At 39.7% G+C, this 27,931-nt stretch overlaps 1 protein-coding gene across 4 annotated transcripts in view; it reads left to right on the forward strand.

Moving 5' to 3' along the window:
• The window catches only part of INPP1 (inositol polyphosphate-1-phosphatase), a 33,646-nt gene extending 6,852 nt beyond the window's left edge, over positions 1-26,794 (forward strand). The window contains exons 1-7 of one of the 4 annotated variants that reach the window (XM_012776893.3): positions 815-1,144; positions 16,085-16,142; positions 16,490-16,757; positions 19,018-19,078; positions 22,058-22,258; positions 23,883-24,057; positions 26,053-26,794. In XM_012776893.3, the coding sequence (XP_012632347.1) occupies positions 16,554-16,757; positions 19,018-19,078; positions 22,058-22,258; positions 23,883-24,057; positions 26,053-26,611 (1,200 nt within the window). In that variant the 5' untranslated portion in view covers positions 815-1,144; positions 16,085-16,142; positions 16,490-16,553 and the 3' untranslated portion in view covers positions 26,612-26,794. The other 3 variants (XM_012776888.2, XM_012776894.3, XM_012776892.3) reach the window with 3 other exon arrangements.
• Positions 26,795-27,931: the final 1,137 nt, after the last annotated feature.

Here is a 27,931-nt window from a genome sequence, read left to right on the forward strand (position 1 = left end):
CTTGGGTGGTTTGGGAAAATGTGGATAAGAAAACCTGCCTATGAGCGCTTTAAAGCATAGCTTCCCAATGACAAGCCATGGAGGGAGTGACAGGTATGCAGATACAGTATTTGTTTTCTCAGCCCTGCAGGCGGAGCAGCCTCTTCTGTTTACCCTCACTTCAGGCCTCCCAAAGTTATCCTTTCCTAGCTGTGCCCTGAAATAAAAGGGGTGTGAAGCACTGCTTCAGAAGGCCCAGGGCACTCACATAACAGCAGCCTGCTGGGCCAGGCCGCTTGGGCCCTTCTGCACAAAAGCTCTACGTTGCCCTTTTTAAATTTATACACCACTCCCCTATCTCCACCCATTGCTATTCCCGCCTACCATTCAAAACCATTGTTAAGGCACACTGAGTACCACACTTTAGAGGGTGGCAGAGAGATGAATTCCCCACCCACGATGCCTTCCTGTCTAGGTGGCCCTAGGCCCACTCCTTATGAGGCAAGTGCCCAGAGCCACCGCTGTGGTTTGATGAACACCCAGCACACTGACATTTCTATTAGGACAATAGCACCCCACTAGCCACCAGCAGGAAGTCCATCTTCAAACCTGCCAATCCATCAGTCAAACCACAATCCCCCCAAAGTACGGATGAATGGAGGAGAAAGATTTTAAAAGTGCATCCGTGGGCGGCTGCAAGGAAACACCGCCACCGCTGGATGGGGTGGCCCTGGGGCCCTCGCCTTCCTGGCCCTCCCCTCTAACCAACATCACGCCCCACTGTGACGTGGCGGGCGCGGGCAGGCGTGGGTGCCCCCGCCCGCCCCGGGAGCCTCGAGGCGTCACCGCGCGTTTCCACGCCGCGGTCCCGAGGGAAACGAGGGGGCGGCGGCCGGGCGGGTGCTGGGCCGCGCCACCCAGTGCCGAGCGAGGCCGCGCGCCGCCCCGGCCTCACCTTCCCCTCGCGCGCCCTCCGCCGGCTCGCCGCCCCCGCGCTCGCGCCGGGCCTGCGGCGGCCGCCCGGCGCCCCTCTCCCACCCTCCCGGCCCGGCCGCTCCTTCCCCTCCTCCTCTGCGTTCTCCTCCTCCCTCTCTCCTCCTCCGCCTCTTCCGTTTCTCGCGGGCAAGGCTGCTGCCTCCTTCTCGGCGCCGCATCCCCGGCTTAGGTAACGCGTTTTCCTCCTTACGCCACCGCTCCCCGCGCCCGCGCCGCCGCCGCCGCCGATCGGGGTCCCCGGGCTGCGGGCGGCGCGCGCCCCGCCGTTCCGCGGGGTAGGTGAGTAAGTCCGGGTCGGCGGGGCTCGGAGCCTCCGCGCCCCGGCCCGGGAGGTGCCCCGTCCCCGCCGCCCGGCTGCCCCGGCCCGGCCCGCCCGGCATCCGCGCCGCGGCCGGCCTGTCGCGCGGCCCCCTGGGCTCTGCGGAGCCACCGGGAATAAATGCGGGCTGGGAAGAAAGAGTAGCGAACGACTTAAGAGACAAAGACCAAAAAGCCCCAGTCCTTAGCAGGGCTAGGTCGGCGAAGCTGGTCTGACAGCGGTCGGGGGCGGTAGCCCGGGTTCAACAGGTAGGTGGCGTAGCTGTCAAGCGCCCCTGGGTCGCAGCGTTGGCTGCCAGAGATGCTTCTGAGTGTCCATGGCTGCCGGCTACCCCTAGTGACCTCCTCGATGAGTATAAAATAAACTCGATGGGACTATATTTAGAAAAATATTTACCTCCTTGCTCTTAATTCTCTCTGCATCGTGAAAGGCGGTTTTGGGAGACGTGCGCAAATAGTTGGTGCGGCCAGAGTAAGTAGGTGGAAAAAATATTTAACCTGGTTTTGGCAGAATCACATAGACGGTTAGGCACAAAAAGCGTGAAAGGAAATTCTTAGATTATTTAGTACATCTATGAAAAACACTTGTAAACAACCACGGTGTCCCTTTTCGTAGATTTACAGTTTTAAAGCTAATTTTAAAGTCTTAAATAAACAGAAGTTTGCCCACTGTGTGGATGGTATTTACTTCGAAAGAACAGTGGATTAATTTTGTGTGAACAGGCCACTTACGTACATCCCATATGTTGAATAAAAGATTTTGGGGTCCTTTTACTGTTATTCCTAGCTTTGAAACCAAAAACTTTGGTAAGGATCAGCCCTGCTCAGCTTGATAATAGTATAATGAAAAAAAAAAAACAAACAAACAAACCCAAAACCCTGAACTACTATTGACTTATGAATTAGTTAAGTGATCTCATTCTTGCCTTTTAAAATATAGGGACTGGCAGGGCGTGGTGGCTCACGCCTGTAATCCTAGCACTCTGGGAGGCTGAGGTGGGCGGATTGCTCGAGGTCGGGAGTTCCAAACCAGCCTGAGCAAGAGCGAGACCCCATCTCTACTATAAATAGAAAGAAATTAATTGGCCAACTAATATATATATATATACAAAAAAAAAAAAATTAGCCGGGCATGGTTGCGCATGCCTGTAGTCCCAGCTACTCGGGAGGCTGAGGCAGCAGGATTGCTTGAGCCCAGGAGATTGAGGTTGCCGTGAGCTAGGCTGACGCCATGGCACTCACTCTAGCCAGGGCAACAAAGCGAGACTCTGTCTCCAAAAAAAAAAAAAAATATATAGGGACTATCTAGGAAAAAATAAAGGCAATGGAAGAGTTCATTTTTCAGATATTTGTTTCCATTCTTAGTTGGAGCCTACTTTATTTTTAAGTTTCAGTGGATTTTTGTACTACTTTTGAAATCAGTTCTTAGTTATGAAGAGGATTATTTAATATGCATAAAGTTACACTTTATTTTTTGCATGAAACAAGCTGCTACTTCTTTTCCATCTTTTGGACTAAACCACCACTTGCTTGGAAATTGCAGCTTGAACTCATGCCCTTTAATGTGAAATATTTTATTATAGATTTAATGATAGCCATATTTGTGGTAGTTCTGAAAAAAATGAAAAGGTAATTTCTTATTTGACATACAAGGCCTGTGAGAGAAAAGTTATAAAAGTAATTCATTACATGGGTATTTCCCCTTTAATTTCTTTCTCTGATAACAATTAGAAAATGTCTTATTCTATTTCATGTTATACAGAAATCGCTTTAAGGATAATTATGTTACATAAAGTAATTACTAAAAACAAATGTTGTCATTTGTGAAAGGTGAAGATGGTGTATATGAGAACTTTTTCCAAATGGGAGTCTTTATAAATGTCCTTGTTAATATACTTTGAATCTTGTAATGACGTTAATAAAACTGTCTCCGTTAATGTTTTGTTTGGCTTAGTTAGAGCTTAGAAATAAAAGCTTTGCTTCCCATCTCCATGATTTTTGTTGAGCAGTGTTTCCCAAACTTGTCTGATTTTTAAAATTAGGTACGTAGTGGGCAAGTTGGGGTGGGTGAAGAATAGTAGTCTAAAAAGATAACCAGGTTGCCATTTGACACTTACTGAATCAGAATTTCTAAGGGAAAGGAGATATTTAAAATAGGCAAAAATGATAAAATTTTAAAAGGGTAAACAAAAAAAATATGCATGTTTGGGAAACGTAAGTGGGAAGTGACTGTTTTTGGAATGATTGACTGACATAACCTATTAGGATTCCTGTATGTAAAATGTTCTTAAGTAGAAGCTATGATTTTATAAATATGATGATGTCACTCATTTAGGAAATCTGAAACTTTTGTATCCTTTTGTAGTCAAGTGGTTGAATTTAGCTAACCTATTTTTGCATGTTTGGTCTCTTTTATGCGGTATGCAATGTTAATTCAAACTTTTGAATGTTATAAGAGCATTTTATTAATGAATGTTTAATACAGATTACTGTAACTAGTAATCTACAGCAAAATAAAGTTTTGTGCCTGATAATTTCTTTTTCATATTTATTTGTTACCTCTCCTATTTTCCTGATTAAATATAGAGAAGACAAGCATGCAAATTTGAATAACTTATTTATAGCTTTTTAAAAAATGACTCCCTATCCCATCCAAAAGGGAAAAAAAAACTTTATTTGGCCATAAAGCATGGTCAGTTATATATTAGGTCATTAAATATTAAATGTCTGATTTTAAATCAAAAGTTTAATTTATTATATCTCAAACAATAATTTATTATATCTCAAACAAGAAGCAGTACAATTAATCAAATTATGTGCCTAAACTATTGACACAGTTTTGCCATCTTAACAGCAGCTTGTTTATGCCAGCATCAAAAGCCTGGAGAGTGAGTGGCAATGAAATCGCAAAAGCATTTTCCACAGCTTGTTGAGAATTGAAGATTTTTGCTTGTAAGAAGTGGTCCAAAGACTGGAAGAAGTGGTAGTCGGTTGGTGCAAGGTCTGGTGAATACAGTGAATGACAGAGAGTTTCCAAGTCCAGCTTCTATAGTTTGAGCAGTGTTGTTTGTGCAATATGTGGTCTAGCTGTTGTCTTGCAAGAGGATTGGCCTGTCTCTAGTAACCAATCTTGGCTGCTTAATCACAAACATCCTCCTCATTTTGTCCAATTGGTTGCAGTAGACATCCACTGTAATGGATTGACCAGGTTTCATGAAGCTGTAGTGGATAATACCAGCACTGAGTCACCAAACAGACACCATTAGCTTTTTTTAAATAAATATTCTGTTTTGGACTGTGTCTCGGCACTTCATCTTCATCCAACCATTGTGCGAGATGCTTGCGATTGTCAAAAAGAATCCATTTTCATCACAGGTATCAATACAGTGTATCAATACAGGTTCGCCTTTATGTCATGACAGCAAAGAAAGGCAAGCTTTGAGATGATTTCTCTTCTGATGCTCATTTAATTCATGTGGAACCCACCTATCTGGTTTTTTTACTTTGCCAATTTGGTTCAAATGATCGATTATTGTTGGAATAGTAACGTCAAACCTTGCTCCTAATTCACGCATAGGTTTAGATGGATTCGCTTCCACTACACCCTTTGACTTACTGTTAATCCACTTTGGTTCAGGTTGCCCACATGGCTCATTTTCAAGATTAAAATCTCCAGAACAGAACTTCTGGAACTATCAATGTTCTATGCGTTCGTTAGCCACATTCTTCCCAAACGCTTCGCTGGTATTTCGAGCTATCTGCACAGCATTGGTTCCATGAAGGAATTCATATTAAAAAATAACACCAATTTTTGACTTATCCATAGTTTCATAAAAATTGCTTTAAAAAAATTTGAAAGATAATCACATGTAAAAAAAACTATGCATTTGAAAGAATGAGAACGTACATTCACAATAAAAATAAAACAAGTGTCAAAGTGAAAATATCAGAGATATTAACTGTCAAAATTAGTACTCAAGGAAACCAGACATTTCATACTTAATGGCCCAATATTAAAACAAATTAACTGAATAATATATTAAACCTCTATAGAAAATTTGTGAAGATGAATTACCACAATAGAAAGTATCAATTTTCCTTTTCTTTCCTTCTCTTTACATTCCATTACTTTCTTCCTCCTCTTTTGGGGGATGGGAAGTTATTTGTTCACTTATTTTTATTTTTAATCAACAAAATATTTAAAATCTCCTAAATTAATTATCTAAGTTGAGGTTAATTCAAATATTTGCTAATTTTACCAATAAACATTTAACTTTGTGCTTTCCTTTATAGAATGACAATGGTAGATTTCCCTGAATGCAAATGAGAGTGGCAGTTAATATCAAAGGAGCTAAAGTCAAATGGCCAAAGAAAATTGTTCTTTTAACATTGCTTGTGGAAAACATAACTGAAAGTTGATGCCATATTTTTTTATTATCTGCAGCTTTTTAAATGAGGATTTGATCTTCCAAGTTCAAGAAAACATCTGTACTTAATTCCTGGGAATTTGCAAGAATCACATTTAATCACATTTAATCCCAGTTTCATCTGGGAAAAATGCAAGGTCTGTTTTTAAAATATGACTGATTATAAGCCTCATAAATAGCACAGAATGGGGAAAATGAAAATAAAGAATCAGATCAAGAAGATAAATATTAACCAGCTTAGGCATTTATCTGTGGTTGCAGGATCCACGAGAATGCAAGTGCATTTAGTATATTTACATATTAGTGTGGCTTTGATGAGCCATTTATATCTTTTTAGTACTTTGAACTTTAAGTAAAAGGTACTATAAATATTCTTGTATCAGTTCATGTTCCTTTAAAGGCAAATGTTACATTCAGTATTCTATATTCCCCTATTTAATATTCTGTAAATATCTGTTAAAAATGAACATTTGCTTCTACAAAGTAGAAAAGTAAATATTAATGGAATGCAAAGAGATATGCTGCTAAACCCAGTCTGCCAAAATGATATATAACATGATCTATGACCTCTACTTTCATACTATAACATACAGTAAATGTATTTTAGATCAAGTAATGTATTTATTATTACAAAAATAAATAATAATAACCATCTTCCAGAAAGCTCTGTAAAGAACTCCTTTGTATTATGTTTTCTAATAGGTATAATCCTAAAATTTGCATAATGAATAATTTCTTACAGATTAATTCTGTTGCAAGAAAATCCTTTTAAACATGTTTATCTTTAGTGGAATGAAAATCAGTCAACTTACAGAACTCCAACTGTGTGTCATGGGAGATGGAATGTGTATTGTGTTCTTAAGATATTTACAGCCTTGGGGAGAGAACCACAGTGTGCCAAGGAGTGACTCGGGTGGGAAGCTTTAGGCCCGCCTCATAATATCCATTAACCCCTTCACCTACACCCAAACCACTAAGCAGACAGTCCTCAACTTACCGTGGTTCCACTTAGGATTCTTTGGCTTTATGGTGGCAAGAAAGTGATAATTCAGTAGAAACTGTACTTACAGTCCCCATACAACCATTCTGTTTTTCACTTTCACTATAGTGTTCAATAAGTTACATGAAATATTCGACACTTGATTATAAAATAGCCTTTGTGTTGGATGATTTTGCCCGACTCTAGGCTAATGTAAGCGTTCTGAGCATGTTTAAAGTAGACTAGGTTAAGCTATGATGTTTGGTAGGTTAGGTGTATTAAATACATTTTTGATTTAGAATATTTTAAACTTACAGTGAGTTTTTCAGGACGTATCGCCATCGTAAGTTGAGGAGCATCTGTATATAAGCATACAATCTACGTACAGCTGTCCTCGATATATGCAGGGGATTAGTTCCAAGACTGCCTTTGCAGGTACTCAAGTCCCTCAGTCAAGCCTTGCAGAACCCATGTAATAGGAAAAGTTGGCCCTCTCTATGTGCAGGTTTTGCATCACGCAAATGCAGTATTTTCTTATGCAAATACAGTATTTTCCATCTGTGTTTGGTTGGAGAAAATCCACATATTGTGGACCTATGAAGTTCAAACCCATGTTGTTTATAAAATAGTTCAAACCCATGTTGATTATAGGTCAACTGTATTAAAAACCAGTGTGGGCCGGGCGCGGTGGCTCACGCCTGTAATCCTAGCACTCTGGGAGGCTGAGGTGGGCGGATTGCTCGAGGTCAGGAGTTCGAAACCAGCCTGAGCAAGAGCAAGACCCCGTCTCTACTATAAATAGAAAGAAATTAATTGGCCAACTAATATACATAGAAAAAATTAGCCGGGCATGGTGGCACATGCCTGTAGTCCCAGCTACTTGGGAGGCTGAGGCAGGAGGATTGCTTGAGCCCAGGAGTTTGAGGTTGCTGTGAGCTAGGCTGACGCCATGGCACTCACTCTAGCCTGGGCAACAAAGTGAGACTCTGTCTCAAAAAAATAAAAAAATAAAATAAAAAAAAAAACCAGTGTGATTGCTGTGCAAAATCACCTTCGAGACAAACAGCCTAGTGCCCTTCTTAAACCTAATTTTCATACTCTTATCCCAGCCTCCTTTTTTTTAAAAAAAATCAATCAACAAATATTTTTTATGTCCTTATTAGGTAGATGGTAAATATCAAAAAATATTGAAATATGCATTCCTTTGAACTTGTAATTTTTTCCCCTTTAACTTTAAAAAAGTTGTGGTAAAAGACATATAACATCGAATTTACCATTTTAACCATTTTCAGATGTACAATGCAATGGCATTAAGTACATCCACATTGTTGTGCAAACATTGCCACTATCCATCATCCCAAACTAAAACTCTGTACCCATTAAACAACAAGTCCATATTACTTTCTCCTCGAAGCCCTGGTAATCACTGTTCTACTTTCTGCCTCTATGATTGACTTTTCTGGATACCTCATATCAGTGAACTCATACAATATTTGTCCTTTCAGTCTGGCTTGTTTCACTGAGCAGAATGTCACAAGGTTCATCCATATTGCAAGCATGCATAACGATTTTCTTCCTAGGTTAACTAATATTCCCTGACCTCTTTTATATGGAAAGTAGATTTTTAAAAAATAAGTTTTGAACTGGAATGGGCCATAGAAATCATCCCATCTGATCTCTCTGCCCGTTTTTCTTTTCCTTATTTATGTTTACTCAAATGAGGAAAACAAGCCCCTGAGAGCTTAAGTAGTATAGCCAAGGTTATATACCTGGTTGGCTATGCAGAGCCTAAAAACCAGCTTTCCTGTGGCCTAAAACAAAAGCTCTTTCTACCACACACCCTCCAGGCCCATATAGACAAAAAAAAGGTAAGTATTAAATGAATTAATTTCGCCAGTAAGTGTTGCAAGGATTCAGAAGGAAAGATAAATTGACCTGAGAATCTTTAATGATTGAAATGTTACATTTAAAATGAAACATTCAAAATAGATTTGAAGATTAATGAGACTCTAGATTCTGATTAACAGTTATCAAAATTATAAATAATATTCTTCTGGAAAAAATTGCTCCTACACACCATACATCTTATTTCTCTTTTTTTTCTGCCTTGAATTATGCATTAAATTTGTATATAGTTAAGGTAGTCACACTGAATCTGCTTCTTTATACATTCTATCTGATTTTAGGTTTCATTTGTGACACCACGGTTGTTCTAAAAGTATCTAATGAACAAAGTTTTTATTTAGTAAAAATACTCATGACTATGGGAAAGAGTAAAATAGGGTCACTATCCCATTTTAAAGTGTTTCTAGGCCGGGCTCGGTGGCTCACGCCTGTAATCCTAGCATTCTGGGAGTCCGAGGCGGGCGGATTGCTCGAGGTCAGGAGTTTGAAACCACCCTGAGCGAGACCTGTCTCTACTAAAAATAGAAAGAAATTAATTGACCAACTAAAAATATATATACAAAAAATTAGCCGGACATAGTGGCACATTCCTGTAGTCCCAGCTACTTGGGAGGCTGAGGCAGGAGGATGGCTTGAGCCCAGGAGATTGAGGTTGCTGTGAACTAGGCTGACACCATGGCACTCACTCTAGCCTGGGCAACAAAGTGAGACTCTGTCTCAAAAAAAATAAATAAATAATAGTAAAATAAAGTGTTTCTAAAATATGGAATACTTTTTCATAATTTTCAAATGAGCTCTGGGAAGTCTTTGAAATGCTAACATGGAATACTTTGTATGCAGATCAACTTGTGGTTTTTTCCTAGGATTTAATTTTTGTTACAAAAAGGCAATATAAATTGACTCATAGCCAAACAAGGCTTCTCAGTTGCAGCCATGGGATTTCCTGTTCTGCTCCTAAGTAACCAGTAAGGGCAGACCTTACTGTGGCACCTCGTGTTTCCTTAAATTGCTGCATAAAAATTAGTTGAGCGACATTCCCTTTTCTCTGCCCAGATCTACTGAATCAGTACCTCCAGGGTAAAAGTCCAAAAATCTATATTTTTAGTAGGTGTCCCAATTAATTCTTGATTTTACTAATTTGGAAAACACTGCGTTAGCACAAGCTCCCATTTAGAAGCTACCAGAACAATATTTGAGACCAAGGGATGTCTTTGCAGCCTATTGCTCTGAGCAGTGTAAGTGAGCAAAAATGTCGACTAATGTGGTCCATTAGTAGCCTCCATAGAGCTAGGGTAGACTGACCAGTTTAGAATGCTGTGTGTGTCAATAGTATTTGAAGGTTAGGGAGGACAGAGGGAGAAATGTTAGGGTTAAATAGATGGGTGTATGTATCCCACATTAATGTCTTTTCTCACAAAACCAAATTAAACTTACTATTTTGGGCAATTTAATCAACAAAATTAATCTTGCCAAGGATAAGTCACCTCTAGATGAGAGAGTATTTCAATTTGGTGCTCAAAAAATGTGGTTCAGTCACCAGTCATTCAGATACAGCTTTGGTTTATTTTTGTAAATGAATACAGAAGAGATGGAGACTTTTAGATAAATAAATATGGGCCCATGTGCCTAAAGGCACCTGGGTAATTCTGATAAAACCCAAATAAACAGATGGCAAGGATGAATTCTATATATACAAAGCTAAGAGGAACTTCATCAGCCAACATTTACTGAACACCTCTGAGGTATACACTAAGGTATGGAAAACAAATAGTTTTCCAAAATGGTTGTACCAATTTCATTCATGCCAGCAAGGTATAGGAGTTTCTTTTGTTCTGTATCCTCACCAAAACTTAAAACTTTCAGTCTTTTTATTCTGGTTATTTCACTGGATATGCAGTGGTATCCTGTTGAGATTTTAAGTTGCATCTTCCTGATTACTAATAAAGTAGACTACCTTTCCATATATTTATTGGCTATTTGAATATCCTCTTATGAAGTGCTTATTCAAGTTTCTTGCCCTTGAACTGATTCTGAGCAGGTGAGTGGGCACAAGGCAGAGAAAGCGGCATAAAGGTCTTGTAACCAGAGGGACCAGGAGGTGCAAATCTATGGTCTTTGGGGAGCATGGGAGTAAATGAGTTGATGCCTCCAGTAACTAAGTTGGAAATCAGCTGCCAAAAGGCCAAACTTATCAGAGCCTATGAAGTAATGACAGGAATATCACACAGATTTATGTGAAGTGACACCAAAAAAGTACAGGCAGTCCCAAACTGTAATACTTAATGGATTCTGAGAAATGTTTGACAATCAAATATATGAAAGTTACACAAAGCTTATACAATGGAAAGACAATTTAGTTTCCAATGAGCTAAAAGGTAGTATTGCAGACCCCTAGTAATGCCTGCAGTATAGTTTCCCTCTGGCCTAGGAAACCAGGTGGGCAGATAAGCATCTCAGAGGGACGTCAGGGGAGGCTACTGGTTAGCAGGTGGCACAAGAAATTGGGCCCTCTTGCATACTTTGTGTGAGCCCACCTCTGTTTCCCATCCCTTCTGCCGGGACAGCCTCCTGTCTTTAAACTTCTCCCTGAGGGAGCCCGTAAGTGTGGGCAAGGGAGAGGTGGAAAGTCTGTGTTTTCCCTACAAGTGTAAGCCAAATAGAGCCTTGGCTGCCCCCTAAGCGTGTGCCCAGAGGCTCCGACAGCTGTACCTCCTTGAAAGAGGTCGCAACAAACGCCTTCTGAGACATCCAGGTACTTCATGGAAGCCGGGCCTTTTCCCCCAGCAGCAGTAGCTGTTGGGCATGGCCACCACACAGTAGCTTCAAATTGCCATTCTTCAGAGGAGGAGTGAAAGACCAAATTCAGGATATGAATGGTTGGGGGGTGTGGAGTCCATGTACCATGGCAAAAATGTGGGCTCTGTAGAAGTATCGGATTTTCTGCCACAAGAAGGGAATGTCAACAAATGCTTTGACTCGCTGGCCTATTGGAGAGTGGTTCTGTTTTGTTGAGGGCCCTTCTCTATGTCGTCACACTTCTGTCACTGCAGACAACTGGGCTCTTCACACAAGTACAGGCAGTCCTGGCCTTAGAATCCTCATAAACTATCCTGACAAAATATGCCTGTCTCATACAGACAGGAAAATGGCTCGCCCAGGCCACTCGTAGATGGTCTGCTATGAAGCTGTACGAAGCTGGAGTAGTCTCACAGACTCTAAGAGCCAGAGTTTCCACCCAGATGCCCAGAAACTGAAGCAGTCAGATCTGGCCTACATAAAGGAACTTTATTCTGGGTTACTCCGAGAATTACAAGTAGTTCCCAGGCTTCGGATTTAATGGACTAGTAAGTTTTCAGAAAAGGTTGCAGTGACCCATATAAACTTGCCAACCTCTTACTTTCTCAAGTAAGGGCATGTGACTGTGGTTTCTGTGAGGTGGTATTTAATAGTCGTAGCTGTCATTTATAATCTACTACATGCAAAGCTCTGTGCTGGGTACTTTTCCAGAAATAGCTCATTGATCTTCATGACGTCACACTGCAAGGTAAGTATTATCTTCCTGTCACAGCTAAGGAGAGGCTCAGAGAGGCTGAGTGAATTGCCTAATGCCACACAGCTTATTAGTCGCAGAGCTAGGTTGTGAGCCCAGGTCTATGGGATTCCAAAGCCTCTGTCTTTTCCACTATATTGCTTATCACATCTGAAATAGGTGTAAATTATATAGATATGATTTTTAAACATCTGGTTTTCTGATGAGATGATAGGATGGCTAGAAATGAGAGTTTTACCTCTGTAGAGAGCTTTGGGTTTCCAAAAAAGTTTTAAGATCCTTTTTTTCATCTGACCTACTTCCATTTTTTCAATATTTCTCCAACTGGACTAGAAAATCCCACAAAAGCTAATGACACCATAATTCTATCTGACATGGCAACATAGTTTTATGTTAACGTACAGACATACATTTGTTCTGACATGGTGAGGAATGAAACTTTTTTAAGCCTGTTTTGCTGAAATGTGACTTGAAATAATGTTGTTACAAAAGTAAGCTTATGGGAGGTTATGTCAGTGCTCACTGCATCATTAATTATTTGGCTGTTAGAGTGAGTAGCTCTTAGTGGGAAAGGTTGCCTCACAGATATGCCTTATTGACCACATACATGGGGAAGAAACCCCTATCCCATTATTTTTACTGTTTGGCCAGAGAACAAATGACAAAAGAATAGATTGTGTTTGCATTTGCTAAGATGACCAAAACCTCTCTTTTGAGAGAGGTGTTATGGGCTGGACTGTGTTCTCCAAATGACCACATGTTGAAGCCCTAAACCTCACTACCTTCGAATGTAACTGTATTTGGAGATAGGACCTTTAAAAGTTATGTGAGCTCATACAGACGGGCCCTAATCCAATCTGACTGGTTTTCTTACAAGAAGAGGGAGAGACACCAGAAATTCCTGCCCACAGAGGAAAGGCCAGGTGAGGGCGCAGTGGGAAGAGGCCATCTGCAAGCCAAGGAGCAAAGCCTCAGGAGAAACCAAGCCTGCCAACAGCTCGGTCTTGGACTCCCAGTCTCCAGAACTGTGAGAAAATAAAATTTTATTGTTTAAGCCACTCAGTCTTTTTTTTTTTTTTTTTGAGACAGAGTCTTGCTTGCTCTGTTGTCCTGGCTAGAGTGCCATGGCATCAACCTAGTTCACAGCAACCTCAAACTCCTGGGCTCAAGGGATCTGTCTGCCTCAGCCTCCTGAGTAGCTGGGACTACAGGCATGTGCCACCATGCCTGGTTAATTTTCTCTATATATTTTTAGTTGTCCAGCTAATTTCTTTCTATCTTTAGTAGAGACAGGGTCTCTTGCTCAGGCTGTCTCAAACTCCTGAGCTCAAACAATCCACCCGCCTCTGCCTCTCAAAGTGCTAGGATTATAGGCGTGAGCCACCACACCTGGCCTAAGTCACTCAATCTTAAACAACAAACTAAAACCAGAAGAATTAGACATTAGGCATGAGTGTATGTACCCCCTTCCCCTGGCCCTGGCCACCAATGCCACGACAGCCATTTAAGGGAGACATCAGTAGAATATAATATTTGAGCTTTTACCACCCAGCAGGGTACTTTATAGAGAAGCTGAAGATCAATTGGGGAAAAGGTTTTTCTGAGAGTAAAAGGGAAAGCAAGAGTTGATTAAATAATGATGTATAATGATCAAACTAGTGGCAGATAGCTAGGTGTATGTTTATTTTTTGCTATATAATATGCCTTATAATAATGTGCTTATGATTATTATCCAGCAGTTACTCATTTTTTTCCCTTATGTTAACAGCTAACAATTATGAAAATTCATTGGCTAGATTACTGATCAACAGTATGGGCTTCTGCCAGCTCACCTAGGTTTGAATCTTGTCCTGCCACTTCCTAGCTATGTGATTTTGGGCAAATTACCTCCTTGTGCATCAGTCTCTTCATCTGTGAAATGGAGATAATAGTGCCTACTTGATATGTTTGTATGAAAATTAAATGAGTTAATATATGTAAAGTGCTTAGAAGGATCCCAAACATATAGTGAGTACCTAATAAATATTAGCTATTATTATTTCAACTGTGGCCTATCTCTGCACATGAATAACTGATAGCAGAACCATGATTCCTCCAAGATACCTGCCACCAGGTGCCAGCTGCCCCTAAAATTGCCAACGTAGTAGTAAAGAAAAATAGCCTAGAAAACAGAAGATATTAAATCTCACTGTTTAAAGTCATCTAGGATGCTGACAAAAATACAGATGCCTAGGCCTTGTCCCCAGAGATTCTGATTCACTAAGGTGGGGTTCTCTAAAAAGAGAAATTTCTCTTTTTAGTAGGTACCTTGTGTAATTATGATACAGGTGATTCTGAGAACACCCTGAGGAAGACTAATCTTCAATAGTCAAAACTATTAAATTATGATAAATGTCTTAACTTACTAATTATAAGTCTATAATTTTCATTTAAAGTATAATATTTGAATAAAACTAACTTAGGTGAATGAGTATGTAAAGTTACTTTTAAAAATCATCTGAAGGCCGGGCGCTGTGGCTCACGCCTGTAATCCTAGCTCTTGGGAGGCCGAGGCGGGCGGATTGCTCAAGGTCAGGAGTTCAAAACCAGCCTGAGCAAGAGCGAGACCCCGTCTCTACTATAAATAGAAAGAAATTAATTGGCCAACTGATATATATATATAAAAAATTAGCCGGGCATGGTGGCGCATGCCTGTAGTCCCAGCTACCCGGGAGGCTGAGGCAGAAGGATCACTGGAGCCCAGGAGTTTGAGGTTGCTGTGAGCTAGGCTGACGCCACGGCACTCACTCTAGCCTGGGCAACAAAGCGAGACTCTGTCTCAAAAAAAAAAAAAAAAAATCATCTGAAAGATAATTTCCGTGAGTGTTAAGAGAGAGATATTGATAAACCTGAGAAAGAAATTCTGTACTGATGTAGCCCTCAATTTCTCTGTAGACAGATTATCTCAAGTTGGATCATTCAAGGCAAGGATGAGGATGAGGTCATTCAAGAGTGGTCAATGTCGAACTTGGGGATAACTTTGGAACTGAAACACATGATTATTGTGTTATGGAGAATTCCTAAAATCTGTACACCTGTTAATTACAGGGCTGCAGTTCACAGCTGATAGTTCTTTCCCATTGATGAAGTTGCTGTGTGTGCTAAGCAGTGGCTGCTCAGGTGGGGTGAGAGTGGTCATTGTTGAGGAAATACAGCTCAGGTCCACAGAGCAGGGGAGCAGCTTGACCCATAATCTTAAGAAGAAAAGAACTTTTTTTTTTTTTAAGCAAATTTGATACAAACCAACTGTGACAATTCAGAAGTAACTCCATTGCTTTGGCATCTTCATAGTTGTACTAATTCTCAGCCTCCTAGAGTCCATTAAGGGAACTTCTTTTAATCAAGGAAACTGTTTATTATCATAGTAAAGAGCCCAGGCTACTGGGTATGACTGATTTCCACGCCCTGCCGTTTAGTCTTGTGTAACCTGAAGTAGTTACTTAACCACTCTAATCTTCACTTTCTTTAACTATAAAACAGGGCTCATAATTCTCACAATAATGAGATGGGAATTACTCAAGCTTTCAATAACAGGTAGCTACTATTAAAAAATGAGAAATGTTTGTCTCCTAATTGCAACATAGGCCCAATAGATATATCGAGGTATGATAGCATAACACTTTTAAAAGCCAAAACTTTTCAAGTCTCAACAAGTTTGCATGTTTCACTTCATGTTATTATTTAAACTTAGTAGAGGAGCAGCACAGATAATGGGACTTTTTAAAATGGGGTTCAGAGGAGTTGGCTATGAGACGGCTTGTGCTGCCAGCCCAAGAATGGCCTTAGATCTTACAGGACTCACAGTGCTTTCTTGTCTGGTACTTAGTACTTTAGAAAGTTGCCCAAAAACTGTAGCACAAATTCTCTCCCACTTCTCTTTTCTTCCCACAGGGTGACAGAACGTGCACTATTTCAGTACCGCTGCCAAGCCTACAATGACCATTCTAAGGTCATTACAAGAATTTGGCTTTACCTTGTCTGTTTATGTCTACCTGCTTACCTGTCTAGGGATTTGTAAATATAATGTAGATTTTCCTTCCAAGATTCTTATTTCAGTGATAATTCAATTCTTTGTATAATGTATTTTTGAGAGTGCAAGAATTTTTTAAGATTTTAAAAAATACATTTCAAACTTAATATCTCTCTTCCACATTGAAGATGGGAATAGGATATATGCTAACTGGCTGTTCACCATGCTGACCAGGTTGGCTGCCAGATGGGTCGTTAGCAGTGCCGGAGGTACCCTGACAGCACACTCTGAACTGCTTTCTCTTTCACATTCTGGTACTTTTTCAGCTGACAGCCCAGAGCGTGGGTACGGATTCTGCTCGCAGCTGCAACTGAAAAGCAAGGTTCAGAAATGTCAGATATCCTCCGGGAGCTGCTCCGGGTCTCTGAGAAAGCTGCCAACATTGCCCGGGCGTGCAGGCAGCAGGAAGCCCTCTTCCAGCTGCTGATCGAAGAAAAGAAAGAGGGAGAAAAGAACAAGAAATTTGCAGTTGATTTCAAGACGCTGGCTGATGTACTGGTACAGGAAGTTATAAAACAGAATATGGAGAACAAGGTAAGAAAGGTCACAGCCAAGGTAGTTGCAAAATACTTGCCTGTGTCGCTTCCCCCCCCCTCCCCCCCGTAAAAAGCATGCCTTTTACTCCCCTCACCCCTTCAGAATACTAGCACCTTGGATTCAAATAAATGTCTTGGGGGTTTTTTTCTGCCTTGTTTTAATTACAATATTAATAAAATGTTCATTGCAGAAAGTCTTTACAATACAGAAAGGCAAAGAGGGAAATAAAAATCACTCACAATTCTAATACCTAGAGATAAACATTTTTATATAGAACCTTTCATTCATTCATGAGTTTCTTAATAAATAATGTTCTCTAGAATATAAGCAAAACTAATAATCCTCTTAATCTCATCTCTAGAGAAAACCACAGCTATGTTTTGCTAAATATTTTTAGAACATTTTCCTTCTACGTGTATGTATGTTCATGATGTGTACAATTTATTTCAACAGAAATGAGAGCATATTGTTTTGTAACCTGATTTTTTTTTTAACTTGGCATATTAAGTCATACCTTTTGGACTTAGTCATTTGTATAATAGTTGCCTTAGTTATGGGATTGTGGCTGGAGACTTAAAGTTTCACTTTATTGTAGTAGAAAAGCATTCTTTATAACAAACTAATTGTCATTCTAAGTATCTTGAGCTGACTGAGGAAGTAAACTGTTCCTAAGTTATAGTAATAATAATACTAACAGGACTTATACATGCTGACCATGTGCTAAGCACTGTTCTAAGGGCTTTAAATATATTAACTCTTATAACAATTTTATGATGTAAGAACTGTTATTCCAATGTAATGGATGAAAAAGGAGTCACAGAGAAGTTAAGTAACTTGCCTAAGGTTACACAGCAAGTGAATAGTAAGACCAGTTTTAGACACAGTTTTAGGCAAAATGGCTCTAGAGTCTGTTCCTTGTATTATTATATTGCCTTTTATATGATAATCTAATAGTTATTCTTTTTAGATTTGGGAAGATAGAACTTCATTATAGCATTATAAAATATGAGAATACTTTCTATGAAATTATCAAAATACTAGGAATCATCTAGAATCATTTAAGTGAAATCTTGACCACAAGCAGGAGAAGAGAATAAATGACATCATGAAATCTCCACAAACTTTACTTTTTTCATACTGTTTAATATCTGGCTCCAATAAACTAAATGAAGCAAGTTTGTTTCTTTCTTTCTTATCAATATAGTTGAATGCAAAAGATAGTTAAGCAACTGGATTAGAAATGTACCAACATTAATTTTTATGGGCTAATACTTCAAAGCATTATAACAAGTTTAAGCAATTGTTCATTTATGAATTGTATCCCATTTTGACTATAAAAATATCTTTATTTCATGACCATTATGTCCTATAGCCTCAGGAACAGGTCTTTAAACAGGTTGGAGAGATGGAGCTTCATCCCTTGATGAATGGGCTGGTTGCCAGCCTTTGTTGACTTGTACTGTCCTACAAAAGAAAAAAAAAAATAAGTGGTCACGGACGTTATTAAAGCTATTGGCCATCTGCAAATGACTGAGTTCAAATATTTGAAGCATTTCCTTTTGTTCCCCAAGAACATCATGCATATCATAATTCAGCACATATTCTGAGAAAAATTATCTTTACTACAAAGATCAGAAGCAAAATGTATCAAAAGCTTCCCGATGATACAGAGATGAGAAAATTCTTACTTGACGCCATTTATTCACTCTATATTGATACTTAAATTATTAACAAATAAAATATTTCCCTTTTTTCTATATCACCTTTCTAGCCTGACGGCTAATGATACTTCCAACAGGTGGGGGAACATACATCTGAAAATGAAAACAAAAGCTAATAGTATCCTTCTATCCAGGCTCAAGTAAAAATTTTAGGTACTTAATCAACAATATTAACTCATATAAGCTACTAGGGTGTTGCCTAAATTAAAACATTTCATTTGCAAACATTCTAGCTCTATGGCCCTTGAGTAGAAGGGTGAAGTTTCTAGAAGTACTTCTGCAAACTGAACAGGACATGAGGAAACTAGACACTCACTATGATTTGGACCTTCTAGAGGGGCAAGGGAGCAGGAAAATTAGGCACTGAACCAAGCTAACTTCATTTTTTTTATACTTGGATTGGTTTCTAGAACTGGAAATTTTAGAATTTCAGAACTAATTGTGCTATTTAATTTGAAATATAAAATGAATCTGTTTGGAATTGAACATGTGTGGGCTTTGTTTTGTTATTTTTTGTCATTCTCTGAATCATTCAGTTTCCAGGCTTGGAAAAAAATATTTTTGGAGAAGAATCCAATGAGTTTACTAATGATTTGGGTAAGTATAAGAATCTTAATGTGTTTTTGTAACTTAATTATCATATGGTATTCTAATCTCTAATTTATATAATAAAAGGTTTGGAAACCTTTTAATATAAATATATTTGAATGTTAAGGTTCATTAAATTTCTACCTCAGAATATCATGCCATTTAACTTAGATAGAAAAATGTGGTATCTTACAATAACTTAGTAAGTCCATGTATCATTTTAGATATCAATCTGTGGATTTAGAGAATTTATGATTTACCCTTTGGGAAAATTGTATGGCCCTTTGGAAATCTGATGTAAGTTAATCAATGCTCCAAAATGTACATCTACACAATTGTGCATATGATTTCAGACCCTAGGTCTAAACCCATTTGTGAACTCCCTGGGGAGCCCATGGTCCTTGGCTAAGAGTGTAGAGCAGGCCCTGGCCCTGAAACACTGTGTGATCTTGAGCAAATTACCTCATCATTTCCCTGGGTCTCAGAACCTCTGTAAAATACTTGAACTAAAAAAAGGTTCCCTTTAGTTCCAAGTTTTCTGTCTTATTTATTTAGTTTCCTGTGGGCCAGATTCTCCTTTGATGGACCTCCATGTTCCTTTGTGGTATAGAAGAAATCACAATCTCCATCGGATTCTTTCTTTTTCTTACTTTTTTTTTTTTTTTTTTTGAGACAGAGTCTCACTCTGTTGTTCAGGCTAGAGTGAGTGCCGTGGCGTCAGCCTAGCTCACAGCAACCTCAAACTCCTGGGCTCAAGCGATCCTTCTGCCTCAGCCTCCCGAGTAGCTGGGACTACAGGCATGTGCCACCATGCCCGGCTAATTTTTTCTATATATATTAGTTGGCCAATTAATTTCTTTCTACTTTTATAATCATCGGATTCTTTTCAAAGAAACATTTTTTTAGTTTGGATTTTTTGTTTGTTTAATGGTTAAAGACTAAAATAGTGAACTATAAACACTGATCATATAACAAATAGTTCAATATCTGGAGGCACATTTACAAAGAAAAAATGAATTTCTAGACAAACTGAATTTTTCAATCTCCTTCATCAACAATATGTTAAGGTGCACTGGCTATGTATGTTAGTTCTATGACATTCAGTAAGAAGTACGATCTCATTTAAACCTTTGAAGATTTAAGAAATCCTACAAGAGTCGCTTATTTTTTTTATGTGTCAATCACATTTAAAATCCTACATTTGGACCAGGTGTGGTGGCTCTCGCCTTAATCTTAGAACTCTGAGAGGCCAAGGCAGGAGGATTGCTCGAGGCCAGGAGTTCGAAACCAGCCTGAGCAAGACCAAGACTCCCATCTCTATAAGAAATAGATTAGTTGGGCATGGTGACTCCAGCTACTCTGGAGGCTGAGGCAAGAAGATCACTTGAGCCCAGGAGTTTGAGGTTGCAGTGAACTATGATAACGCCACTGCACTCCAGCCTGGGTGACAGTAAGACCCTCTCTCCAAATAACGCTATATTTGACTACTATTTAAACACCTATTTTAATGTTTAATTTATCTAGAATTCATGAGGCAATCCATTTTCCTGTTTGTTGAAAGGACAGAGAATTGTGGAGAGAAGAGAGGAGATGGTGTATGATGTCAGTGCAGGCAGGACCAGATCACAGGAAGGAGTTTGAATTTCCTTCTAAATGTAATGGGAAGTCACAAATTTTAAGCAAAGGAGTGACATGATATGATTTGCTCCTTTGAATGATCCCATGACTTTTACTGAGCACAAAGTAGGTGTTAAGTGGAGATTCTTAGTATTATTATTCACTAACAGTCTAATTAAATTTGAATTTAATTGAATATATCATGTTGATTCAGTCGTCATTGTAATAGATTCATACTGTGCTTCCCAAACTTTAGTGATCATATAATTACCTCAGGGTCTTGTTAAAATTCAGTAGGTCTGGGGTGGGGAGGTTTTGAATTTCTAATAAGCTCTCAGGTGATGCAGACACCTGGACCCTGGAATAGATAGAATAGCTAGGAGTATTTGTCTATATATCTAAAAGCCCCAAAGCACCATGCTTTCTTAATTTTTAACAGTTTTTTTTATTCATTGCCATCATTTTTTGTTGCTATTCATTTGTCTATTTTTACCAGCCTCTTCCCTCACTTCTATTTGGAGCTGGGAACCAGACTAACCAAGGGTCTAAGAAGCATGTTTAAAGTGGTGGTAGGCTGGGTGCAGTGGCTCGTGCCTGTAATCCCACAAGGGAGGCTGAGTGGGAGGATCACTTGAGCCCAGGACTTCAACGCTACAGTGAGCTATGATCACACCACTGCATTCCAGTCTGGGCAACAGAGTGGGACCCTCGTCTCCAAAAGAGAAGGGAGGAAGGGAGATGGTATATCATCTGGACTCAGTAACTTCTGGTTTAATTTGGAGAAGCACTTTTGCTTATGTTCTCATTCTCAGGTCTCACAGAAGAGAGCTATTTCTATGTATATCATCTAGAGTCATAGAGTTTTACTACATTTAAAGATTAGTATACTTCATCTTTTATTACTTAGCATAAACAATTTTCAGTTAAAAGCAGTATCATAAAACCTCTGTTCTTTTCAATAACATATTCAGGCATGAACAGGAAGACCTATATATATAAAAAGTAAAGACAAAATAACTAAATAAAAGATTAATGATCAATGATTCAGGAATTCTTAACTGGTCTATGTATCCCTTGAATTGGATACAAAATTGTGCCCACGTGGACATTTTTCTGGGGAGGTCTTTTGATTCCTGGAACCCATCCTCACTATTCAGATTAGGCGCATGAGTGGCCACTGGGCATCTGATTTTTATGAAGTCCCCCAGGTGATTCTGGCCGTCAGTAGGCTTAGGAACCACTGGCATGGAGATGTTGCCGTCACCTAATCTAAGAGCACAGCTTTGTTGTCTTCCCCGACACACACACTTATTGTCCTTTCTCCACTGAAACCCTTGAAATATAATGGCTTTTAGTTTGTCTTTACTCTAGGGGAAAAGATTACCTTGAGACTGTGTTCAACAGAGGAAGAAACAGTAGAGCTTCTTAGCAAAGTCCTTAATGGTAACAAGTTGGCATCTGAAGCATTAGCCAAGGTTGTTCATCAGGATGTTGCCTTTACTGACCCAACTCTGGATTCGATAGAGATCCACATTCCACAGGACAGTTTGGGAATTTGGGTGGATCCCATTGGTAAGTATAGGAGGGTATGTTTGCTTTCATTTATTTCTTCTTATATTCTCAATCTTTTTTTACTTTGAAAAATAAAAATTGAGAGTGTAGTTTAACTCTCCTAGAAGTTTTTAAAATTGTAAAGTTTTAAAATGATAAGCATTGAGGTGTATATGTTATATGTATATATACTTATAGCTATGTACATAGATATACATGTCTATAACAGGTATATGTATATATACCACATGTACATACATACAGGCACATATAAAAAGATGAATTAACTCATCTTTAAAAGACTTCGGGGCTAGCCTGGTAAATAAACGAGAGTGAGGTGATGGCAATTATCAGCAGTTGAACAAACAGGCTATTTGAAGAGCACTTAGCTCCAGCAGATCGTTGCCATATGGCAGTACAGGCCAGATCTTCAGATTTTTAAAAAAGAAAACAAAAGCCAGGTTTTCAAGTATGATATCCCAATTTTTAACCATTGGCTGCTAATTCAATTAAACAAACAATCAAAAACACTGTACAGGTGAGGCAGAACACAGCTGAATGTGACTCACGAGCAGTTTGAGCCCTGGATAAACCTTTCCATTATTTTTTGTCATTTTTGTGGTAGAACCATAACCTATAACTCATTGTTTTAAAAATGTATCCCTTATCCTTGATAGTGCTATTAATATGAAGTCCTGGGTACGAGTTTTAAGAAGTCTCCCTCCTTTTTCTTGTCCCCACCTCCCTGATATATTCCACCCAACACAATGAGACCATTCATTATGCCGAACTCCCCCCAACCTTTCCCATCCTCCAAGCACATTAACATGTTATAGAAATGGGTTTAGTCATCAGACAATTATGTAACATGCAGCCAAAAATTGTATATGGAACCTAAGAATCATTTCTAAAATCTTTTATTTCTTAAGGGTAAATTGGCATCAGTTATGGTTTCTAAGGGACAAAGATCTCCTGTTTCTTGCTTCCATTGCCGTTTCTTGATTCCATTTCCTAGCTCTTTGGATCTTTTGCCAGGCACATCCTGAACTGTGTGTAAGTTACTAGATGTTGACAGTCAACTGCTGGCATATACATATTTTAAGGGGAAACCTACCTCCTCTGCCTCTTCTTCACAGGAGCACCATTAATTTCTTCCTTTTGTGCCATCATTGTCTTTCTTCCAACTTGAGGAGTCAAATAATAATAAAAGATCATTGTACCTATGACAGATTCCTGGAATGAGGCTTTTCCATCTCACATTGTGATGGTCCTCTGATTAGTAACAGTTCTAAAATAATTCCACCAGTTATCCTGAGTTATCAGCTTTTAAATGCTTTTGACAAGTGACATATATTTGAGTGCTTATTATATGCAAGGGGCTACGCTAGATGCCACAGGAACTATAGACATGTCCTCTCCCCTCAAGAGTTCTCACAGAGTCAGGAAATGCAATATAAGCAGTTTAAAAGTGAAATACAAGTGATCAAATAGCAATTCAATACAAGTGACATCTGAAGGTAAAACCTGATTGGTCATCATATTAGTAGAAGAGAGAAATGACACAGGACAGAGTTCATAGATGTATTCATCATTATCTTCCAAATAATCTTTACCTAAATCCCAACACATCTGCTTCATTTTTCAGATTCAACTTACCAGTATATAAAAGGTTTTGCTGACGTCAAGTCCAACCAGGGAATCTTTCCCTGCGGACTTCAGTGTGTCACCGTTTTAGTTGGTGTCTACGACAGACAAACAGGGGTGCCCCTGATGGGGGTCATCAACCAGCCCTTTGTGTCACAAGACCTAAACACCCTCAGGTAAAAGACAGATGGTTTTGGTACATTATGGTTTTCAGAACTTATGACTTCAGCTTTGTTTATTGTCAGGATTATCAATCACTACATGACATTCCCGTGACTCGATCCACTGGGGTGTTCCCACTAAAAGTCTGCATGTTGGGATTAAGCTTCTTTCTATTTGCAATCCTGGATGTAGCATAATTTTATCTGGGGCCATGTACAGGCTGGTAAAAATTTTCAAAGAAATACTATCTTGGAGAAATCATGGTTTTACATTTGGAAGATAGCAATCCTGTTCCCTGTTTCTAGAATCCATTCAAAACCAGATGAATAGAATGGTGGTAACACTGTCTTCCAATACATGTGCAACAAGATAGATGTCATCACTGTATAGTCAGTTGAACTTTTGTGTAATTTTAGAAGAAATTCAAAATGTGAAAATTATCGAATGAAAAGATTGGTAGGTATGGCCAGAATTTGAACCTAATTAGGGCGTAACTGCTTATAAATGTCATCAGCATCGCTTCCTTTTCTACCTCCTCCCTCCTCACCCTTCCGTGGGCTCTTGAACAGAGAATAGAGGCTGGCCAGGAACCAGTGCCTCTGATCTGTGGCCTATGCTTTGGGGTTGACTCTAGGGCACGGCAGAGTCCAGCTGAAAGGAGCAGCTTCAGGTTTTTATTGAAATAAGTCATATTTTTACATTTACATGGGACTTTATATTTTTATTGAACTTTGAGTTGCTTCAGGTGAGTAAGAATTATTTGCTCTTTATAATAGTCACAAGTTTACAACTCTGAAATTTTGATATTTCTCCTCTGTCTCTTCCAAACCAAAAATGGGTCTCTGTTATCTTTTAAAGATCATTAAGATATTAGAAAGAACTGGGACAACATGCAGATGTAATCATGGCCTAGAAATGAAAGTAGTCAACTGAGTAGTTAGAGGTGCAGATTCTGGACTGAGACTGTCTGGGTTTGAATGCAGATTCTACCACTCACTAGCTGAGTGGGCCGCAACAAGTCATTTGCATTCTCTAAGCCTCTATTTCCTTATCTGTACATAGAACAAATTACTCAACATACCATGTTTCCCCGAAAATAAGACCTACCCATAAAATAAGCCCTAGCAGGATTTCTAAGCATTTGTGCAATATAAGCTCTACCTGTGAAAATAAGACCTAGTGATGGGCGTGGCTACGCAGCATATCTGCACAACCCGTGCATTTCCTCAGGGAACGGTAAAGAAGAGCAGCCCTTCTCATCTGCCCCATCATGATAGCTACTAGCCCAGAGGTGACCGCAAAGGTACAGCAGCCCCACCAACAAGGTCGGCTCCCCCTGTCAGGTCCCGGCCATCCTGTGCATGCTGCAAGCTGAGGCTTTGAGGGGAAAATAACACATCCCCTGAAAATAAGCCCTACGTTGTCTTCTTGAGGTAAAATAAATATAAGACCCTGTCTTATTTTGGGGGAAACACAGTAGATAGTAAGTTAAGCATTGATAAGTGGAAGGTGCTATTACTATTGCCAAAAATAATGAATCCATCTCTCTTGGTATTAGAAACCAAAGTGAAACTAGTGAATGAAAGAATGAAAAGGTGTTACCAAATGAAGAAAATCTTGTTATGAGGATTGTAAAAGATTTGCAGATTGAAAAGAGCTATTTATCTGTTCATGTTTTGCCCTATTAAACTTTAAATGCCAAGAGTGATGACATTTTGCAGTAGTTCTGGAAGCTGGAAATGCCACAAATACTTCAGTGCTGGCCTACATTGAAGTGATAATGAGGTAAAATTAAAAGCATTCCTGACTCTGCAACAACTCAGGTAGCTGCATGCCTGTAACTTCTAGGAATAAACTAGCTACTTGATGTCTATTACTAGGCTTAAGGGCATTTAGACTCACTGTGTTTATGATATCATTTTTTTTATATCATTAAGTTTGAAAGCAACATGAATAATAGAAAACAAATGTGATAATCACCTCCACCAACTGAAATCTTCCTTCTACAGGTGGAAAGGACAGTGCTACTGGGGCCTTTCCTACATGGGGACCAACATCCACTCGCTGCAGCATGCCACCTCTGCAAGAAGCGGCCACGAGACTCAGCCTGGAAACACCAGCTCTGAAGCAGAATTCTCCCCCCATTTCTCAGCAGTCATTAGTACAAGCGAAAAGGAGACTATCAAAGCCGCACTGTCACGCGTGTGTGGAGATAGCATATTTGGGGCCGCCGGGGCTGGTTACAAGAGCCTATGTGTTGTCCAAGGCCTCGTTGACATTTACATCTTTTCAGAAGACACCACATTCAAGTGGGACTCCTGTGCTGCTCACGCCATACTGCGGGCCATGGGTGGGGGAATAGTAGACTTGAAAGAATGCTTAGAAAGAAATCCCGAAACAGGGCTTGAGTTGCCACAGTTGGTGTACCACGTGGAAAACAAAGGTGCTACCGGAGTGGATCGCTGGGCCAACAAGGGAGGACTAATCGCGTACAGATCCAGGAAGCGGCTAGAGACATTCCTGAGTCTCCTCATCCAAAACCTGGAACCTGCAGAGACACAGACATAGCTGGACGCGACCTCAGTATACATGTAAACTGAACTGTGAAGCTGCTTCCCATTATCTCTGTCTTTTGAAGATAGCTTTGTCCTATTGCTGGTACCATTCGCCTTCCTCTCTCAGGAGCATTTTTCCATTATGTGTTCATAATAATGTTAACTGCAATAAATTAATATTCATGCAGCAGTTAAATTGATATATGAAATTCTTACAGTAAATATTGTGCCATTAGTATTCCTTGAACCACTTCAGTAAAATATTGAAGAGGGGGAAAAAACCTGTTCAATTAAACTGTTCCAAATATCTAAACGATAAGAGAAATAACTCTGAAATATAAGAGAATGCAAGAAGGGGGTTGCTTGGGTTTTGTTTCCTGTCTTGAAGAGAAAATCTGCAGTTACAGCCTATTGGCAGAACATTTAGAACTGCAAGTTTGCATAATTTAGCCATGTCTGTGTACTTTCAACAGCATTCTTGTGTTTCTTGTGGGAAAGAAAGTCTGGGGCACTGTGGGCTCCCTGCTTTGCAGAGACGGGGAGGGAGAGAGAGAGAGACAGGGGCACCCACACACAGAGGGAAAAGGACAGGGACACGGTGAGACACACAAACACAGAGATACACAGAGTGAGACAGACACAAAGAAACAGAGACAGACACACAGACACCCCATTTCTGTAGGTGAGGCAGAAGGTGATGCAATTTTTTGCATATTTACTACATTTCACAAAAATAAGAGGTAGGGTTTAGATATATACTAATATAACCCTTGTGTCTACCAACACCCCATAATGAATGTTTTCTGAGGTGGACACAGACCACTTTTTCTATTCTCTGCAGCAGGCTTGGTAACCAGGTGGTGCCAACTGGAGGGTGCAAACCCTCAGCTTGGACTTCTTTCTGCCCTGCGCCCTCTGGGGGCCAAAGGATGTTTCTACAGGTAACTTTCTCTACAATTACAAATGGATGAAAATAAGGCAAACTTTTTTTCCTAATGTCCTTAAATTTTTGAAAAAATTTTAATTGACAAATCGAAATTGTATATTTGTTTATTTTTTTGAGACAGAGTCTCGCTTTGTTGCCCAGGCTAAGTGCCGTGGCGTCAGCCTAGCTCACAGCAACCTCAGACTCCTGGGCTCAAGCAATCCTGCTGCCTCAGCCTCCCAAGTAGGTGGGGCTACAGGCATGCGCCACCATGCCGGACTGATTTTTTTCTATATATATTAGTTGGTCAATTAATTTCTTTCTAGTTATAGTAGAGACGGGGTCTCACTTTTGCTCAGGCTGGTTTCGAACTTCTGACCTCGAGCAATCCGCCCACCTCAGCCTCCC

Source organism: Microcebus murinus, chromosome 8, assembly GCF_040939455.1.
Source record: "Microcebus murinus isolate Inina chromosome 8, M.murinus_Inina_mat1.0, whole genome shotgun sequence".
Taxonomy (NCBI): domain Eukaryota; kingdom Metazoa; phylum Chordata; class Mammalia; order Primates; family Cheirogaleidae; genus Microcebus; species Microcebus murinus.